General features: G+C 40.5%; 1 protein-coding gene across 4 annotated transcripts in view; it reads right to left on the bottom strand.

Annotated features, from left to right (window-relative positions):
• PAPSS1 (3'-phosphoadenosine 5'-phosphosulfate synthase 1) overlaps nt 1–22379 on the bottom strand; it is a 112194-nt gene that overhangs the window by 76304 nt on the left and 13511 nt on the right. For all 4 annotated transcript variants that reach the window (XM_036343825.1, XM_036343814.1, XM_036343830.1 and 1 more), the window contains 3 exons: nt 16655–16890; nt 12344–12482; nt 8289–8407 (listed from right to left, as the gene is read on the bottom strand). In XM_036343825.1, coding sequence (XP_036199718.1) covers nt 8289–8407; nt 12344–12482; nt 16655–16890 — 494 coding nt within the window. The remainder of the gene's footprint in view (nt 1–8288; nt 8408–12343; nt 12483–16654; nt 16891–22379) is intronic.

The raw sequence follows: 22379 nt of genomic DNA, 5'->3' as shown, positions 1-22379 counted from the left end.
CTAAACTACATGCCTCCAAAGCATGAACACCAAACAACATTCTGGCAACACTTTCAAACTGAGCTGCGAAGTCTGGTTTTTATGTACAGTATAAAATCTACTTAGAGCACTAAGCCACCATTCCGTGAAGAGACATACCTTTAAATAATTTATAGCAGTGGTAAACCTAGAGTTCTTGGTAGATTTAAAAACATTATTTAAAATATCTCTTTAGATTAAAACCAGCAGCAAGAAGCCTACTTCCTTATGTCAGAACACACCAAGTTAAAATGCAATACCAGCAGGCCACCTAGTGACCATTCAAGGGTTAGAGGAAATATTTTTATCCAAAACTCTCAATATTTTTCAGTGTCTTCTACATTTTTTATTAAATACATGCCACCTGAAGCACAATAAGAAATAAACATGCTCTGACAAAATACTGAGAAATCCAGTCTTTATGTAAATGACCGCATTAACCTAACCCATTATATTACACAGGCCAGAATGAAAGGCCAGTAAGAGAACGCAGATGACAGAGGGTATTATGCTAACTAAAGTCCTCTAACATACACATCGTGCTGCACACTCAAAACACATTTTTCATGATCAGTGAAACCAATGCCACTTATAGCAAAGATTAACAAAACAATTCTTGATAGATTTCATTTCAGAAGAGTCTCTCCAAAGTAATACACCAGACAGAGAAATGTCCATTTGTTACCATGGAGACAGCACTTCTCAAATATCTGCATTCTCTAGAAGTTCCAAAACACACTACTCTCTTTGCTCTTATAAAAAGTTGTGGTACAATGGGAAATGTGTACTTGGTCTCTGTCCCCACTCTCTGACATAGAGCTCTTAAAACCCTTGGAATCTCCTGAGTGAAGATTCAACAATGAGGTAACTCTAGGCCAGCAATTCTCTTTCTTTTTTTTATATATACATATACATATACATATACATATACATATACATATACATATACATATACATACACATATACATATACATATATAATTGATTTTTTACAGAGAGGAAGGGAGAGGGATAGAGAGTTAGAAACATCGATGAGAGAGAAACATTAATCAGCTGCCTCTTGCACACCTCCTACTGGGGATATGCCCACAACCAAGGTACATGCCCTTGACCGGAATCGAACCTGGGACCCTTTAGTCTGCAGGCTGACACTATCCACTGAGCAAAACCAGTTAGGGCTTCTTTATTTTTTTGACTGAACTTATTGGGGTGACATTGGTTAGTAACATTATATAGGTTTCTGGTAAACAATTCCATGATACATCATCGGTATATTGTATTGTGTATTTATCACTCCAAGTCAAGTCTCCTTCCATCACCATTCAGGCCAGCAATTTTCAACCAGTGTGCTACAGAAATTTTTAAAACATGCAATACCTAACTATCTAGTCAGGGGCACTGACCTCTTTTCCCTCAGAATGTCAAAGTATAAAAATGACAATAGCCAAAACAACAATAGCCATCCAGTGTGAATGAATCAAAATTATCCTATTTTTTTTGTCAGATCAGCAAAAAATGTATTTTTTGGTGTGCCACAGAATTTCAGTAATCCTATATAATAAAACCCTAATACGTAATCTACTGAATGGGGAACAACTGGTCACTATGATGCACACTGACCACCAGAGGGCAGACACTCAATGCAGGAGCTGCCCCCTGGTGGTCAATGCACTCCCACAGGAGGAGCGCTGCTCAGTCAGAAGCTGGTTCGTGGCTGGCGAGCGCAGAGGCAGTGGTGGGAGCCTCTCCCACCTTCGCAGCAGCGCTAAGGATGTCTGACTAACAGCTTAGGCCCGCTCCCTGCCGTCAGTCAGACATCCCCCGAGGGCTCCTGCTCCTGGAATGTGAGAGGGTGCAGGCCGGGCTGAAAGACAACCCCACCCCCACCCCGAGTGCCCAAATTTCATGCACTGGGCCTCTAGTTAGTTTATGTGAGCAGTAAGATGAAAAAGGTTGAAAATCGCGGCTCCAGGCTGTGGAGCTCAGTCCACATAGAACAAGTCATTAGAGGTTTGGGATTTTCAGCTCCACCCCTAGACAGCTGTGGATGGGGGACTGGAGACTGAGTTTAAACACCAGTGGCCAAAGTTTTAATCAACTGTCTCTGCATGATAAAACCCCCATAAAAACCCCTAAAGGAGGGGTGCAGAGATCTGGGTTGGTGAGCACACTGAGGGTAGCATGGAAGCTCCACATCTCTCCCCACCCCATACCTTGCCCCATGCATGTCTTCTACTTGGCAGTTCCTGAGTTGTATCCTTTATAACAACCTGGTAATAGTAATGAAAGTGTTTTCCCAAGTTCTATGAGTGGAATTATTGGAGCCGGGGTGGACATCATGGGAACCCTTAAACGTGCAGTCAGCTGGGCACCCTATTTGCAGCTGGCATCTGAAGTAGAGGCAGTCTTGAGAGAAAGCCATCAACCTGTGGGGTCTGAGCTAACTCTGGTTAGTGTCAGGACTGAATTGAATTATTGGACATACAGTTGGTGTCAGAGAAACAGAGAACTGGTTGGTAGAGTGTCGGCCTGCGGACTGAAGGGTCCCGGGTTCGGTTCTGGCCAAGGGCACATGCCTGGGTTGCAGGCTTGATCCCCCAGTAAGGGGTGTGCACAAGGCAGCCAATCAATGATTCTCTCTCATCATTGATGTTTCTATCTCTCTCTCCCTCCCCCTTCCTCTCTGAAATCAATAAATATATTTTTTTTAAAAAGAAAAAAATTCTCAAAGTCTAACAATCTGAATCTGAAGAGGAGATAAAATATAATTAGATGACTGTTTTAGAAATGGAGTTTTTGTTACGGATGGCATAAAAGCCAAGTCAACTCATTTACCACTTAGGTGTGGGTTTAGGACCTAAGTAAATCATGATTCATCCGGCAGCTTCCCAAGGTAAATCAAATGACCTACACACACTTCTTATTTCACACTACACAGAACAAACATTCCACGCTAACCAAGGACAGGCATGGCAGATTAGTTCTTTACATAATAAACATTTTTTCCAGACCAGTGTTCTTTGATCTGCTCAGAAGTATTTTTAAAGTACTCGAAAAATATTAAGTCAAGAAATGTCCATTCTTCTCAATTTCTTAATCCCAACAACACTTAGAGAACAACTGGCCAAGGAATGTGAAAGAAAGTTAAAGAAAAGATGCAGATTTTAGAAGTACACTAGAAACCAAAAGCATCTAGATATTAGGGAAGGCAGTGTAGTAGAAAGACAAGAATGTGGGCTGCAGAATCCATCCGACTGTGTTCAAATCCTACGTTACCCGACTGAACTACCCTGGGACAAACAACCTGACGTCCCTCAATCTGTTTCCTTATCAGTAAAATGATGATAATTATGACTACTTTCCAGTGTTAATACAAATTAAACACAACAGTGCTGTTGAAGCACCTAGTACAGTGCCTTCTGTAGGGTAAGAATTCAACTAATGGGAGTTACTGTTGATGGTTTCCATCTCTGCCAATGACATCTGCTTTGAGCACCTGCAATTATACTCTTTTTTTTTAATATATATTGATTTTTTACAGAGAGGAAGGGAGAGGGATAGAGAGTTAGAAACATCAATGAGAGAGAAACATCGATCAGCTGCCTCCTGCACACCCCCTACTGGGGATGTGCCCGCAACCAAGGTACATGCCCTTGATCGGAATCAAACCTGGGACCCTTCAGTCAACAGACCAATGCTCTATCCACTGAGCCAAATCGGTTAGGGACCGCAATTATATTCTTACACACAACAACAGGTAGTAATGCCTCTTATCTCCACATCCCCATTCAAAGCACACACTGTAAGGCTTTGATGATTTGTTCTTCTTCCTTGCTTTAAAACACCACTTCACTCTACACATTCAACCTCTTCACCTCCCAGTCTGTATCTGAACTCCACTATGTGAGCTCACATAGCCCACCTTTGGAAAACCTAACAAATGCTTTTGTGATGACAATGAAGCTGAGCTGCATTTGCCAGCCTGATCGCCATGGAGAAGTCTGTACAGAAAGTCACCTTGCAATAGGGGTGCAGCAGGTAAATGTATTCTTTGGTCACCAACTAACCATAAACTATGAGCTGAATGTCAGGGGTTCACAGGTTTCATTTAAGATTCAACTAGTTGAGAAAAGCCAATGGAGGATGCATTCCAGAACAGAAGTTAGTCGTGTGTGTGTGTGTGTGTGTGTGTGTGTGTGTGTAGTCTTCCTTCAATAGTAAATTTTTTTCTTTATTTTTTCCCCATCAGCATTTACTCCCACTATACCCTCTTCCACCTCATCTCTCCCTCCCAGCAATTATCATTCAATAGTATTAAATTTCACATCATATTATAAAAAAAATTTAATGAATATATATATTGTCATTCTCATCTGTAACTATAAATAATGGTGGTAAAACTAAAACTTAAGGTCCATGAGAATGGAATTTTTACTGTTTTTAATTCACTGCCACAAACCCCAGTATTTACAGTAATGCCCAGTGTGTACAGCACTAAATATCTGTTAAATTAACAGTACGAGCCATGTACAATACAGAAATGCATGCTTTTAATGGAAAGTGAGGTTGTTTACGTAGGAAAGTACATAATTGAAATCTCTCCCCCCCCTAAGGAGGGTGGTACCAAAAGAAAACAATTGCAAAGGAAGTGTCTGAATTTCTTTAATATAAAAATAAATATTTTTTTCAAAAGAAAATGTCTCTGTCATAAACGAATATAACCAGAATCCCTTTCTGGTTGTAGATGTAATTACATTGCACATAAGGCAGAATAAGAACATTCTTGAAAGCAAAAGCCAATGGTATATGAAAATGAGTCCTAGGAATCCATATACCTGGAATCCTAGGTATAGAATGCCACATGCTGATGAGCAAGTCACTTAATATCTGTGAAAAAGTTCATAGGCTTACTGTGTGAACAAATAAACAACATATACAAAGTACCCAGCACAAAGACCACTTGAGAAACTGCCGTAGTAATCCAAGTTAGAGGTGATTTGTTCTTCTTACAGTAACTCCTCACTTAACGCATGGCGGACCAGTAGTTTTATTGCTAGCTTTACCCAGTGGCCAGATAAGTTTCTATTGAAAGAGTACACAAAACGTTTTACATACATGTTAAAGGCACGCTTTAAAATTAAATACCCATTGCATTTTCAAGTTATTTATTACATGTTCTTACAAGCAAATACCTTTTTAAAGTATGATACTTAGTAAAACACTGTGTAATATGAAGCGAGAATTCTTGTGATCTGTCTGCTTAACATCCTCCTTAGGCTCTGCAACTTTAAGCAAAAGGCTGTATAAGGAAACCAATTTTACCATAGGCTAATTGGTATAAATAAGAGTTAAGTTCTTACAGCATCACATCAGCATTATACAAAGCAATGTTGAACAAAATGTCTTTATTCAGAACCTGCTACACAAGTAAACGAGGAGAAAGGCCATTTTCCCTCAGAGTCTAACAATCGAAACAAATATTTTAAAAGACACAAAGCCTTGCCTTGGCCGGGTAGCTCATATGGTTAGAGCACTGTTCACATATGCCAAGGTTGTGGGTTTGATCCCATCAGGGCACATACAAGAATCATCCAATGAATGCATAAATAAGTGAAACAACAAATCGATGTCTATTTCTCTCTTTCTCTCTCTCTCTCTTCCTCTCTCTCTCCCTCCCTTTCTCTCTATCTAAAAATCAATTTTAAAAGAAAGTTTTAAGACACAAAGCCTTGCATATATGTCCATTATAATAAGTAATCAGTAACTTCTAGTTTCATATCTGTCCCTATTTTCCAACCTTGAATGACAATCATCAGATCATCTAACAGGCATAATATAGACTAAGATCTGTATAAAAGTAAAGGCAGTTAGAATAACCATTAATTAGGAGCAAGGCATTAATTAAGACTACAGAATACAGACTCAGGAAAACAATGGCATAAAAGGGAGGGAGGGAGGGAGGGAGGAGAAAAAGGGAGGAATTGTTGGATGGAGGAGGGAATACGATGGTGAAATACATAAGGACAATAATAAAATATGCAGCTTGGTACCAAACTGAACATGAATCACCTTAATTCTATAAACAATGGAAAAAAATCAATATATGTTTTAGAGTAAAAACAAAAAGATATTAGACTACACTTTAGAAAGATAATTCTGCAAACAATACAGGATGGAATAAAAGGCATACAAAACTGGACATTGGGTGACCAGTTAAAGAGAATACAAGTAGTAGGAGCCTAATACTATATAGTGGCAGTGTACTCTCAGTTTTTAATCATAAGGAAAAAAATCTTGCAGTCTTATGCATTATAGATACCACGAGTCTGTATTTTCATTTTATAGAATCATGGTCAAAAAACAATTTAACTCTACATACAATATGAGATTCTGAATCCTGGAATAGGAAAGTACTTTAGTGGAGAACTTGTAAAATCCGTATTTGTAGTTTATAGTATCATACCTAAGGTTAATTTCTTAATCTTCAGAAATGTTCTATGATCACATAATATGGTAACAAGAGGAAGCTGGGTGAATGAAATACAAGAATTAGCTGTGCTATTTTTAGACTTTCAAAGAACTGCAAAATTTTCGCAAAATAACATTATTTTAAGAATAACAAAAAAATGTTGCTCGCCCCCCCCCAAAAAAAGGTTCACCAGTCGCTATGATGTGCACTGACCACCAGGGGGCAGACGCTCAATGCAGGAGCTGCCCCTGGTGGTTAGTGTGCTCCCAAAGTGGGAGTGCCACTTGGCTGATCAGGATGAGAGGCGCTCCCACAGTGGGCCAATCCCTGCAGGCCACACTCCCCACCAGTGCATGAATCCTGTGCACCGAGCCTCTAGTCACTTATAAGTGTCAGAACTACCTGCAATTATCTGTAGTCTATAAAATGGCTTTAGGAACTCATGACCTCCCTTATAATTATATATTAGTATCTATGAGTATGTTTCTGAAGTTTTACTAATAAAAATACTTCAGGATCATTAATTAAATATAAAAAAGATCTAACAAAATAAAATTATGTGCAACTTTCTAACACTGATATGACAAATCCAAGTAAAAAAGATAGGTTCGATGTACACAAAAAATGCAAACAAAAATACAATCACAATAAAAAGAAAAATACTGAAAACAGTTGCAACAAACATGACATGGAATTAATACCTATGGTTTTCATACAAATTTATTTTTAAAAACTATAAACAATCTCAACAGCAAAAGGTAGGTAGGATAATACACAATGCGCTGAAAATGGAACAGAGGCTCTGCAACAGAACATCACGTAACAAGAGGAAAGGCCAGCTGATCCATGAAACCCTAACCTTCCCTGAGGCCATCACAGAGCAGAGGTCCTATTGCAGTGGCGTGAACTGCTCCCAAAGAGTGACAAGTCCCACCAAGAGAAGACCAGACACATGACCTGCTCCCTTTAGTTGAGCATGGGAGCAAGAGGAAACTGCAATAAAGGCAGAAAGGAAGAAACAACTAAAATGCCTTTGAAACTCTGAAAGGCTGAGCAAGGACCAGTGTAACTGGCAGCCCAGACACCAGGGGTTCAGCACTCACTCACAGCCAGGCCTACAACAGGTGCTCAGAAGGAAGATCGGGAGCAGGTCTGGAGACTTGAGAGTGAGCTCTCCTCAGTGGTGCACAGGCATCAAACCCTCCCACCTCCCTGCACCCTGGCTCACAAAACACAGGCCTCGGGCTGCCAGGGAAGGGCAGGAAAGCCTCCCAGGGTCCCCTGTGTGTGGGGGAGGGGTAGCAGCAAATATGGTCCGCCGGAAGGAGGGAGGGAGTTGGAGGACCTCTTGACCCAGGACCTGCTAATGCATGTGACAACACAGAAACCTCCCCCTCCAAGGCCTCCCAGGTTCAAAGTGCAGGCTGGCTACCGTGGTACTACCTTATGTATCTTAACTGAAAAAAATACAATAATGCCAAGTTGTAAAGCTGAATAGATCAGGCTGAGTGTTCTCTGTTAGGTACTTCTGTGGTACAATTACTGGTAAAATAAAAGATTACTGGCTCTCAAGCCTCCTGTAGGTTACACTGACGCACTATTTCATATGTTGTGCATACACAGAGTATCCTCTCCTCCCAATACCTAACACAGCAACCTACACACACAGAAAACCGCTGGCACTATAAAGAATTTAAAACCACAGACATTCCTCCAAATTACCACCACCTTTTTTTGGAGGCCGTGGGTATGCAATAAACAGAAACAGCCTCTGGTGATTCCCGCGCTGACCTCCTCTTACCCGCTCCTGCAGGAGCTCCACAACTTGCTGGACACAGTCATTCACATCGCAGGAGTCTGTCTTCAGCACCAACTCAGGGGCCTCTGGCTTTTCATATTCAGAATCAATCCCAGTGAAACCTATAAAAGATACCAGATAATGAAGGAAGGCAGAAATTAAAAATAAATTACGTTTGTTTCATCAGTGCAAGTCCCTGCTATGTTGAAGTTAATATTTTTGCTGCCCCTCGAAGGTACAGGGTTAGAGTAATGAAACTTCTTTCTTGGGAGAAGATTTCTAATTAAACGTTTGTTTCTTCTTTAGCCACATACAGTCTTTTGTCACCATCACAGTGGTTGTGTCCAGTGACGTTGCTGTAAACACTAAATTAGTGAGTAACTGAAGCATTGTTCGTAGGGGAAATTTGGGGTTAGACTCGTATGAGCTTCTGGCAACAAAACTTTTGTTAACTGATTAATATATAACTTTGTTTTATGTGTGTTTCTGTCTAAAGCACCTTACTTAATATATATTGTTCATTCATTAACACTGAACTCATGATCAACAGCATTCTAACTCATGCTTCAGGAATGAAGCGTATCTAACACATTTCTCCGTAAGGCTCCTGGCAGCCTTCCTGAACTTACTAGACCGCAATTCAGCATTAGGCGTGGGGCCACTTTAAACAGCAAAATCATCAACAAAAAGCACCCCAACAATGCTAAAACTATGGTATTAAATAAGCCACAAAAAGGACGCTTCTTTACAATATGGTAGGGGAAACAAAGGCCAAACGTCACCTTGTTCAACTTCAATTAGGAATGTGTGCTCCGGATGACTAAAATTTCTGCCACTCCGCACATGTCCACAAATGACTGCTAAAGTGTCATAAGTACACATGTGGGGGTTTCACATAAATTTTAGTGAGTAAGCCAACCTACAAATAAGACTCTTCAATTAATGAGGATCAACTATATTTCCGCTTTTTTCTTTTCAAATGTCTAAACTGCCTGTGAAGACACAGGAATTAACACCAAGTGATAGGAGCAACTCATTTCTCCAAAGAAATACAGAATACAGCACCTAAACCCTGGGCATAAAACTAAAATTGGCACCGTTTTTTCCTCTCAAGGCAGAAAAGGACACCTGATCCGTCTGTCCACAGCAATGATCTAAGGCCACATTGAAGCCCGCAGGCTCCGCCTTGCCACCAGCTTAAGTGTGCAGGCAAGACAAATTAACCACTCCTAGCTTAAACAAAACACAGACCAGGAAGGTAATCCTGTTCTATCACAAAATGTATCCCACAGTCAAATTTAGTTATTAACCACTAGTTAAGACTTTCCCATGTGACTGCCAAGAAAATAAAGAACACATGATGTTTTCCTGGAATGGGCTAGCTGAGCTGAAGGTACGCTCTTCCTGTCTTACACTTCTGCCACCCACGCCTAAGTCATTCAGGGCCTGCCTGCCTTGGAATGCTTAGGTCATCCTTGGATTAGAAGGATGAACATGAACTTAACATCATTACTATTCAGGGTACAGTTCTCAAAAGTGTTCTAAAATATACACTACAAGTCTACAGTGTCCTCTTATTTCACTTTTTTCCTATTTAATATTTCTAAGTATCTCATGAAGTCCTAAACCCAGGAATATATTTCTGCTTTACTAACATTTCCAGCAGTATTAGTGGTGAGTCGCAATAAAACAGCTGGTGCGGCGGGGGGGGGGGGGGGGGGGGGGGGTATAATTCTGGTTAAAACACGACTACTTGTTCTTAAGCTCTGATTCTCGAATGTGACTACACACTGGAATCACTGGGTCCTATTCCCACGAGATTCTGATTTCATGAGCCTAGGGACAGCATTGGCACTGGAGTTTTAAAAATTCCTACAGGTAATGCTAATTGTCAAGCAGCAAAGCTTGGCAATCAGTATGTTAGAAAACTTGGCTTAACATTTTACAAGTTGAGGAATTCTCTTCCAAGCTAATTTATCCCATAAATGAGGATAATACACTAACGCTGTAAGAAAAACATTTATATTTCAGTAGATAATAACTACATGAGCAGTAATCATGAGAATAATCTAGGCATTAGAAGGTCTGACAGAGCGATACATTTACAGTTTAATAAAAGCCTAATGACCTATCAAACCCTGAGTTCTGCTAAATGTATGCAGTCTCATCTGTCCTTGAATGTCTATCATTAAGGCCCCAAAACAACACTGACAGGGAACTTTTTAAGCGTCATCTAACAAGAAATTTTTAAAAACAACTGAACAATCAGGAACTCTGGCACCATAGCAAACCTAAAATAAATGTGTGTACACATGTACACACCCATACATATTTTTAACCTGAGGAACATCTTGTCAATGTGTACACAAAAGAATTGAGAAACAGGAAATTAAACAAGTAACATATAGAAAACTAAGCTAATACAAACACACTCCCAGATGTAGAATGCAAACTGTAAGTGACTCAAGGTACTTTGGATGAAGTTTTATTCATCATTGCATCCCAAACTCCAAATATATTCCTTGCCAAAAGCAAGAAGGGTTGATAAACGGGTATTGTCATCTGATTTCCACTCCGCCTTCTCATCCATCTGAAAAGCATTTACTATGTGTTTGCCAGGCATTATGCTTTGGGCCACTGTGCTAACCTCTAACATTATGAAAATGCACAAGGGGTTGTCCCTGCTCACAAGTCGCTTACTCCAGACCAGCAGACAAATCTACCTCCCTCAACAATACATCTTTGCAAAACAAAACCAACTACAATTAAAATAAGTAAAAAATTTAGACTTCAGGATCCCGGACACATCATTTTGCTTCCCTTCGCCAAAACTCTATTACAACCAACTGAAGTGAAAACTGCCCGTCAACAGGGAGAGGGTGATATAGAAGCAAAGGGGTGAAACTGGTTTCCCTCCCGTTGTCATACATTACCCTGTGCTTTCTGGGTCAAGCAAGTGCCAGCTTAACAAGTGACACTGAGTCTCCAGGAGGCACGACTGGACACCAATCTTGCCCCAAGGACCCAGATTTCCCACAGCAGGTGGATTTTGACCCAACCGCTCAAGCCTTCCCAGGTCAAAAATACAGAAGAGCCCAGAATAACAAGCATTTTCCTTTGCACTCCACCTTTTCCTTTTCAGGGCCAGAAGCTGAAGGCCAACATCTATTATTCACAGAGCTCCCGGAACTGCTGCACAAGTTCCAGGCGATCTCACGCTGTTAGGAAGGTAAACAAAAGCTACCTGCATGAATCACTGATTCCTAAATAAGGCTGACTGAGTAATCTACCTTTGATTTTTTTTTTTTTACCACTGCATGTGCTCTGTTTCTGTTAATAATAGAACAGGACTAATGTCAAGGATGTCTAGAAGATAAATAACATAATTGGTATCAAAGGCCACAGCAGATAAGTTCTAAATGTCTCCTTCTATGCCTAAATGCTCATAACAGTTGAAACTCTTGGAGCAGACCATAAAACCTAAAAAGCAAGGTGTATATATTGTGATGGAAACAGTGATATGTTAATTCAATCCAATTCAACAATTGTACACAGAATGAATAAGCGATCATTCCAAGCACTAGGCTATGAACAAGAACAAGACATTGTTCTTGCTCTCATCAAGATGCTTAAAATTCAGGCATTTTTCCCACTGGCTCTGAAATGTCCTACATTATCAATAGAATAAAGAGCTGTAATAGCAGCAGCTAGCCTTTGATATCCCATCTAATGCCAGGCAGCTCATTATATCAAAGAGTTTCCACCAGCCCCCAAAGTCCCAACACTCTAAAATTCTGTCTTCTGATTAGGATTCCAACCCAATCAGTGATAGTCACTGTGAATACAGTGCCAGTACCTATGCTAGGCCTGAGAGCTAAAACCGTGTAATAAGACCCACTTTCTCTTCTCAAGAAGCTCCAAGTCATTCGAATATCCCCAATCTCTTAGAAAAGATATGGGATAAGAAAAGGTATTTTATCTTACCATACATATCAGTTTCAGATGTGGTAAGATAAAATATCTAAGCAAAGAGAAACTGGGGAAAAAACATGACTTACCTTTAATTTCTCCAGCCCGTGCTTTTTTATAGAGCCCTTTGACATCCCTCTGTTCACAAACATGCAGAGGAGCATCGACAAATACTTCAAAGAAAGGTAAACTTGCACCCTCATGAATCTGCCTCGCATTGTTGCGATCCTTAGAAAAAAGATGGGTACAGAACAATAAAAAGTGCTTATACAAATCAAAGGTACTATGTGAATATCAAGGATGAGTAGCCCTAGCTGGTTTGGCTCAGTGGATAGAGCGTCGGCCTGCAGACTCAAGGGTCCAGGGTTGGATTCCGGTCAAGGGCATTACCTTGGTTGCGGGCACATACCCAGTGGGGAGTGTGCAGGAGGCAGCTGATGGATGTTTCTCTCTCATCGATGTTTCTAAATCTCTATCCCTCTCCCTTCCTCTCTGTAAAAAATGAATAAAATATATTTTTTTAAAAAAGGATGAGTAAAAAAATATATATATTAGATAAAATTTAATTTATATTTTTTAAAATTTAAACAAAACAAAAAAATCTAAAAAATAATCAGGTTAACACACCCATCCTTCATAACAATTTTTAAAAGCATACAATTCTTAAAATCAGAGATATTGGGGGAATTCCAGGAGGGAAAAGTAACAGATGCCCCATAAAAACTTTCATTTGATTTTATGAGGAACCTGAGCCAGAGCCCAGCTTGAATACAGGTATCATCAGGCCTCTCCCTAATGTTCAACCTCAGCCTACACGAGGGCCATTCAGAAGTCTGAGGCTAGTTTATTCACTTGCCAGATGCAAACTCCTCATCTCTACCTGGATGTTTGGGCGTATGCTCTTGCCACCTCCCTGGCAGGAACACCTCCCCGCAGGAACACCTCCCCACACACATATTCTTCTGGCTAAAGCAAGTTGCTTCCTCACAGCACATCTCCAAGGTGGCGTCCTCCAGGAGGCCTCCCATGTATGCCCAGGCTGAGGGTCCTTGCTCTCTCTGGCTTCCCAGATGTACCCACCATGTACCTCTGTCATAGATCTTATCCCGATATATTAAAATCATTTCACTAGCTTTATAGCCATAGTGTCTGGCAGAGTGTTTACCAAGTTGTGATCTTACTGCTCCAGCTGTCCTTTCAAAGAAGGTGCTCCGAGTTTCCATCAGCAGCCCTCCTCTCATTCTACACACTCTTCTGTATACTCAACTTTATCTAGGTTTCAACTAATGAAGGGAATGATTCCTAAATCTGCATCTCAGTTCTACTTTCCTGAGCTCCAGAACCAGTGTTCCTGTGATCATCTCCATTGGCACTTCTAATCTAACCCACCTGAAGTGAGTACTCAACCTCTCCCTTCCTACCCTGTATTTTCTAACTTAATAATACCATCTTTATTCAGAAAGCACCATCCTTCACTCCCTAGCTCCCCTCCCCGCAAAAAAGAAACAATAATTAACCAGGCACCAAGTCCTGCTGCTGCTACTGGCTTACCAGCCCTTCAATATGCCCATTCCCATGGAGGCTGCTCACATTCACTGGAAAAGCCTCCTAACCAGTCTGCTACCTCCAGGCCATTCTCCTCCAGGCTTCAAAGGTGTCCTCACTAAGGTGCAAACTCAATGACAGCATTCCCCAGCATTCCTGAACTGTTAACTACCCGAAGGGTCTGCAAATTGCTCTAGTTTCATGTCCCCTCACATTCACCCTGCACAGCAGTTTTACCAAACTACCTAGAGTCCTGCAAAGACCAAACGCCCTCACATGTCCATGCCTTTGTAACCCCTCTGTCTGAAACAGCCTTCACCCTCCAGTCTAACCGGTATGCTCTGATTCATCCTTTGTGACTCACTTGCAGCACCTCCTCTGTGAATCTTCCACAGCACCTTTTAGATCAGCGGTTCTCAACCTGTGGGTCGAGACCCTTTTGGCAATCGAATGACCCTTTCACAGGGGTTGCCTAAGACCATCCTGCATATCAGATATTTACATTATGATTCATAACAGTAGCAACATTACAGTTATAAAGTAGCAACAAAAATAATTTTATGGTTGGGTCACAACATGAGGAACTGTATTTAAAGGGCCAGAAGGTTGAGAACCACTGTTTTCGGTACATTTACCTCTTCACTTGCCTCAAGATATTATGACTGTTCACATCTGCATGTTCCTCCCGGACTACCTAGCATACCAACTCCTTTAACAGGAACGATCTGGTTTACTTTAGAACGAAGACGCTCAAGTTCAGTGGTGACATGGAAAAATGCACATATCCTATATTACATTATTCTATCCCAATGGTATCACAGATTTTCATATGCCCTAAGCACAGTCCAAACCTCATTCTTAATGCTCTGAGAAATGAGAGCAACAAAAATGTTGCTCCATGCTATGGAAACCAGGGAGACAGAAAGCAGATCAGCATAAACTCTCAGATACCCAGCTCTGAAAATCAGGTACTACTGACTTTCTCCTTTTCCAACAGTTGCAAAGATCCTCAGAAAGTGCAAGACTATCACTGTTATTTTTAACTATAAAACTTGTTTACATTCAAGGATTCAGGAACTCTAAACACCTCAGTCCGCTTATACCAGTGGTTCTCAACCTTCTGGCCCTTTAAATACAGTTCCTCATGTTGTGACCCAACCATAAAATTATTTTTGTTGCTACTTCATAACTGTAATGTTGCTACTGTTATGAATCGTAATGTAAATATCTGATATGCAGGATGGTCTTAGGCGAACCCTGTGAAAGGGTCATTCGACCACCAAAGGGGTCGCGACCCACAGGTTGAGAACCGCTGGCTTATACGCTTCATTATCAACATAATTTAAACTGATATATTGACACAGATTCCAACATTTCAGGAAGAAATGTAGCTACTCCTCACAAAGCAGATCAGGACTCCTGCCATGGTTCCATTAAGTGAACCTACAGGGTTAACACTCACCCTGATACTTATCTATAAATCTTACGGTTCAAATGTTGTTTGGTTTGGTTTTGAAGGTCTAAGTCACCATCCAAACTTGTTTATGACAGTACTAGAACTGTGCTATTATGTATGCCATATACTGAATAGTTAGTACACACCAGGCCATTGTGCTGAGAGCTTTGAATGCAATCTTCATAGCAACCCTATGAGGCAAGCATTAGCAGAGCTTAGGAAGGTTAAGTAAACTGGCCAGGGTCATAACCGTAATAGAGAGAGCTGACATTTCAGCCCACTGTGTCTGTTTCCAAAGCCCCTGCCCTTAATCACTAAACTAACTCGCCTGTTCTTTGATATCTGGGCTTCCTACGGGGCTATACTATCATTTAACAAACATTAAATATCTACTGCGTTCCAGGAGCAGGGCGTGGCATCAAGATTACAAAGATAAATAAGATGTAGTCCCAGCCCCCAAGAGGCAGCAAAGAACAGCAGGCAAGAGCATGGGTTCCAGGGACACTGTGTGGATGCAAATCCCTGTTCTACCACATGTAGTGTGTGGCCTTGGTAATTTACACCTGTTTCCTCACCTCTACCTTCCTTACTGGGTGAGGAGTACTAAATGAGTTAATTCACACAAAGGCACTTAAACACGTTACCAGTACAAAATAACAGTTCAATGAATGTTAGCTGCTATTATCACTAATATTTTTGCTACTACCACTATTGCCGCCGCTGCTGCTGCTGACATAATCACCACCAACCAAGGAACTGGTATTTATAACTAACAATGTGTTAAAGTATAATAACAAGGACACCACAGAGAGGCACCCAACAAAGCCTGAGGTTCTGAGACAAGGAGGGTATTCAGGAGGAGGAGATATCTAACTGAGTCTCAAAGCATGAGCAGGACTGGGTGATGCTGAGAAGAGGGGGATAGCAGGAAGGAGAAGCGTGCCTTTCAGATGGGAGAAACAAAAAATCTTGCAGGGGGGAAAAAAAAGATTTTTTTCAGAGAAACACAAAAAAGTGAACCAATGTTGCTATGGTCTCTGAAGTAAGAGGAATATGATGGGAGATGGGACTTGAGAATTTTGAGCAAAGAAGCTAACACGATAGGACACACGTTAAGAAACAAGATTTCTCCTGGTGTCTGATACCCGCTGAGTATTTTCTATAGGCATACTGAATTAAAAGGTCAGCTTGGCTTAAGGTCAATGACTCTGGTTACACTTTGAGGGCAGAGGGTTTATAGCAGGTTTTATCAAAAATGAGTTTACTCAGAAAAGTCGAAGCACAAAAATGCTGTAGGTTAATCCTTTTTAATTTGGATTTAGCCTCAAAGCAAATGTTAATGCTGAAACTATTTGCCATGTTCCCAATACATGTAATTAGTATTGGGAAAGTCACATACCTGAGTATAAGGCGATATGAAACTTGTGATGCATACTAAACCAGCATCTGCAAACAGCTTAGCAACTTCTGCAATGCGTCGCACATTCTCTTCTCTGTCTTCAGGACTAAAGCCAAGATTTTTATTGAGGCCTTGACGAATGTTGTCACCATCCAAAGTATAGCATGGAATACCATGGCAAACCAAGTACTCCTCCAAAGCCATGCTCACGGTGGTCTTCCCTGCTCCAGATAAGCCTAAAATTACACAGTACATACAGATGCCATACATCAAGTCAGAAGGATGAGTTAGTAATAAAGGATTTTATTCCAGGCTTAATTATATTCATTATTTACAGCAGTCTCTCAGTAACAATCTTACAAGTATTTCTCTATAAGATTTACCTCTAAGCTAGAAAAATATCTGTAGTTTAAATATAATAAGCATGTATGTTTTTAATAACTCCTATCTATGCCCAAAAGTATCCTAGAAATCACTGATGAACTTCAAAGAACTTAACCAATTTTAATATTAGACAAGGTTGGGTAGGTATTCCCTTTGACTTCTTGTTACCACTATTCTAAAGCTGCCCAAATTACCTCTGTATGCCCAAATTACTTCTGACAAGAGAAGAAAAAGACAAAAGTAAGTGAAATATTATTGTTACCTCTATATCCCAGGGTCATCACCTCTGATAGATAAAAAGTATCTGGGAATCCAATTTATAACATCATTAACCTTGAAAGAATATCCTCATTTCAACCCACTTGCCTCTACCAATGATATTGCTTCACTAACCAACAAGAAGGAACGGATGCAAGAGCACATTTATGCACGCATACTTGCCACCTTGGTGAATGTGTAATTGTAGAATTCATAACTAAGGTAACTATGAGGCAAGAGACAGAATATTGAAGAGTAATGTACTGAGACTCTGGAAAGAAGTCATGGTAGTATGGAAGACTAACTGAAAAAAAGATATGATGAGAGGATTAATACAATGCCAATTGCTTTATACATTAAAAACTTATATGAAGAGCCACATCAAAATTACAACTAAAATACAGAACAACCATCATGCAGAACTACCGCAAAGCTGCTGAATGGAAGTCCTACAGCTAGAGAAGTAGAGAAGAAAGCACCCTGAGACTGGAAGGAGGTGCGGAGGGGCAGAACGGGCCGGCCCAACACCCACATGGGCCGCTTTTTAATCAGGAGGGAGATCGTCTCTGCGGGGGGTCGCCCAGAGGAGCAAGGGATCCCAGCCCCACACCAGACCCCCAGCCCAGGGTCCCAGAGCTGGGAAAAGTCCCTATGGGCAGTAAGAATTACGAGCTGTAAAAACTAGTGCAGATTGGGACGCAGTGGCACAGAAGAAAAAAAAAAGATAAAAAATATGAACAAAATGGCAGCAAATACATACCTATCAACAACTGAATCTAAAAATCAAAATAAACGAATAAGAAACCTAATGAACAAAATAAACTGGTGAATAAAATAAAATCAGAGGCATGGAAATGGAACAGACTGATGATTCTCAGGGAAGGGGCATGGGGGAGGTAGGAAGAGATTAAACAAAGATCTTATATGCACGTATATATTACCTATGGACACAGATAATAGGGTGGTGAAGGCCTGGGGTGGGGGAAAAGAAGGGCATCTGTAATAATCTCAACAATAAAGATTAAAAATAATAATTAATTAATTAAAATAAAAACTCATAGGAGTATAGCAGATTATATTTTCCAAAGATGGCTACAACAGCCATTTCCCATCCTGAAAGGTTGTCTGCAATGTGACATTGTCACTATCACATCACTACCCTTGAATCTAGGCTGGCCATAGGGCTCACTTATGGCCAAAAGAATGTAGTGAAACAATGAGATATCATCTCACACCTGTCAGGATGTTTATTTGAACTTTAAACTAAACAAACAAAACAGACTCATAGGTACCAAGAACTAACTGATAGTTGCCAGAGGATTGGCTGGTGGAGGTGTGGGGAAAAAAGGTGAAAGGAATTAGGAGGTACAAACTTTATGACACAAATAAGTCAAGGAGATACAAAGTACAACACAGAAAATAACAATAAATAATATTACAATAACTTTATACAGTCATCACAGACAGTTACTAGACTTCTCGTGGTGATCACTTCATAAGGTATATAAATGTCAAATCTATGTTGTATTCCTGAAATTAATATAATATTGTATGTCAACTAAAATTAAGAAGAGCTTTACATCCCAGAATTTACAAAAAAAATGTACTGAAGACAATGTGTGACTTCCAAGGCTGGACTAGAAAAGGCTATGCAGCTTCTCTTTGGACACTTAATTGGAGAAAAGCCAGCTATTCAGTACCCTGAGATCACAAGCAGGTGTTCCGGGCGATTGCCTCTGCCAGCTAAAATCCCAGCGGACAAGCATGGTCAGCTGAACCATCACACACAGCCGGTTGAACCCTAAGAAGACTGCAGCCCACACCAGCCTGACCTCAACCAAGCAAGACCTACCTGCTCTGCTGAGCCCTTCTGAATTCCTTACCCACAAAATAGTGAGCAAATGAAAATTGTGTTTTGCACCACTGGGTTTTGAATATATTGTTAGACAGCAATAATACTGAAACAAGTGATGAACAGGTTATTCACAGTTTTTGTTGTTTTTTTACTACCAGTTGAGCAACAAGTTTCAAAAACAAAAAAACTGAAACCTGAAAATCTAAACTTGTTATACCATAAAGACAACCTAAATTACAATAAAAGTCTATCCACACATGTACTTATATATTTTTATGTATATATTTAATTTGAAACAAAATAAGAATTGACACTGCTGAATATTGAATTACTGACACAGAAGGTTTCATTGAGATGATTACAGTGAACATGGAAAAAATGATGTGAAGATATTAAAGCAGTTACAGAAGAACAATAAAACAAGACAGACAACCCAACTCTAAGGCATGGTATACCTGAAGAAGAGAAACCAACTGTACTGGGTTGAACAGTGTCCTCCCAAAATTCATGTCTACATGGAATCTCAGAATGTGACCCTAACTGGAAATAGGGTATTTGTGGATGTAATTAGTTAAATTAAAATGAAGCTGTACAGGATCAGGGTGGACCCTAAATCTAATATTTGGTGCCCTTATATGACAGGTACATGAAGACATAGAGGAAAGAAGGTGTTGTGAAGACAGGCAATCTCCCCCCACCCCCCCTCCCCCCCGCCTCATTCCCCCAGCGAGTTTTCTTTACTTTCTTTCTTCTAAGCACCAAGGGCCGGCCCTTCTTTTGCCTCTGTAACTTGTTTCCCAAGCCCATGCAGCCCAGCTGGCTCACCTCTTCCATGGCTCACTTCTTCTACCTCTGTAACTTTCTAAATAAATTTTTGCTTGTAGAAGTAAATACTAGTAAATAAAATAATACATCTACTAGCCAAGGAACTCCAAGGGTTGCCAGCAACCTCCATAAGCAAGGAGAGAAGCATGTAACAGAGCATACAGAAGGAACCAACCCTGTCAACACCTTGACCTCAGACTCTTTACCTCCAGAACTACAAGCGGATAAATTTCTGTTGTTAGAAGCCACCCACTTTGTAGTGATTTGCTTCAGCAGTCCTGGGATACTATTAACCCAAACCAATGTAAAAATACAAAAGAAGAAAATTTATCTGAAATAAATCTGAGGAAAAGCAAACCGTGCTCCAGGAGAATGGCAAACAAATCACCTAATACCTTGACAAATCCCAGTTAAACTACCGAATTGCTAGAAAAGAAAGAAATCTGGGCTTCCATTTCCAACATAAAAAAAAAGAAAATCAATGAAGGCTATGGAAGATTTAACAGCATAAACACCAAGCCTGATCTAATGAACATATTCACACATCAGGAAACTGTATGTTCTTTTCAAATATACATTTATGAAAACTTAATACATACAGGACCATAAAGCAAGTACCAAAAAATCTGACAGTCCAGCTAATGTGGCTCAGTGGGAGAGTGTCGACTCAAGAATCAGAAGATTAAGGTTCGATTCCCTGTCAGGGTACATGCCCAGGTTATGGCTCCAACCCCCTAAGGGCTCATGCAGGAGGCAGCCAATCAATGATGTTTCTCTGTCACCGATGTTTCTATCTCTCTCTCCTTCTCCCTTCTTCTCTAAAATCAATAAAAATATATTTTTTTAAAAAAGGAGTACCCAATATCCAATATTCTAAAGATCAACTTTCCGCCAAATTGAGCTTTACATATAATGTAATCCCAAACTAAATCCCAACAGGGTTTAGGGGAAATTGGGTAAACTGATTAAAAATTTTACATAATAATGCAGAGACAAAAAAAAAAAGTCTTCTTATTCCTAATGAATAAGGTAAGCCCTGGCCGGGTAGCTCAGTTGATCAGAGCATCATCCCGATACCCCAAGATTGCAGGTTCAATCCCTGTCAGGGTACATACAAGAAGCAACCAATGAATGCATAAATAAGTGGAACAACAAACTGATCTTTCTCTTTCTCTCTCTCTCTCTCTCTCTCTCTCTCTCTCTCACCCCCTCACTCCCCTCCCTCTCTCCCTCTTGTTCTCACTCTTTTTCCCCCTTCCTCCCTCTCTCTATCAATGAATAAATTTTTTAAAAAGAATAAGATAAAAGGACTTATCCCACTAGATTTCAAGATTTATAAAAATATAATAATTAAGACAATGTGGTAATAATAGGAGAATCAACAAGTATACCAATGGAACAGATCAGAGAGCCCAGAAACAAGTCCACACGTAAGTGGAAACTGATGATGGCAGCTGGCACTGCAGATCAGATACCCTCATCAATATATGCATATGCTCTTAGGACAACTGATAATCCATATGGAAAAAAATGGATCCCTCCCTCACACTACACACAAAAATCAACTGCAGATGGATAAAGGGCCTAAGTGAGAAAGGGAAAACTTCTAAAAGAAAATACAGGAAACATAATTCTTCAAGCATCCAGATGAAAAAGGAAAGCTCCTAAAAATAAGGGGGGGAGAAGAGGGGATTATATTTGTCTCACACACCTTTTAATACCAGAAGACAATGGAGTAATGCTTTAAGAATTCTGGACAAAGAGAGTATGAACCAAATATATATTTTGTGCCTCAGTTGGTTTGGCTCAGTGGACAGACCAAAGGGTGCCGGGTTTGATTCTGGTCAAGAGCCTGTACCTTGGTTGCAGGCTCTTCCCCGGCCTGGGCTCTGGTCAGGGCATGTGTAGGAGGTAAACCAATCAATGTGTTTCTCTCACATCAATGTTTCTCTCTGTCTTTCCCTCTCTCTTCCACTCTCTCTAAAAGATCAATGGAAAAAAAATATCCTCAGGTGAGAATTAATAAAAAAAACAAACACAAATATATATTTTGTAAGACAAGCTGTTATAATAAACAGACATCCCCAAAATTTAAATTCAGGGAATCCAGAATTTAGCAGAAAAGCATCTTACCAAAATTATCCTAATATATAAAAAGCCAGGGGCCGTCATGACTAAAACAACCGAACAGCAGGCTGCATGGGTGACAAGGCCGGCAGGGGGGTTAGTGAGGGACAACCAAACAACTGAACAGCAGGCTGTGTGGGGCAACCAGGCCGGCAAGGGGGGCAGTTGGGGGCGACTAGGCCGGCAAGGGGGAGCATTTAGGGGTGACCAGACCGGCAGAGGGGGGCAGTTGGGGGCAACCAGGCCAGTGGGGGGGCAGTTAGGGGTAACCAGGCT

Source organism: Myotis myotis, unplaced genomic scaffold (genome assembly GCF_014108235.1).
Source record: "Myotis myotis isolate mMyoMyo1 unplaced genomic scaffold, mMyoMyo1.p scaffold_m19_p_1, whole genome shotgun sequence".
In the NCBI taxonomy this organism is placed as follows: domain Eukaryota; kingdom Metazoa; phylum Chordata; class Mammalia; order Chiroptera; family Vespertilionidae; genus Myotis; species Myotis myotis.
The sequence above is the reverse complement of the archived record's forward strand: the minus strand, read 5'-3'. Positions and strand labels throughout refer to the sequence as shown.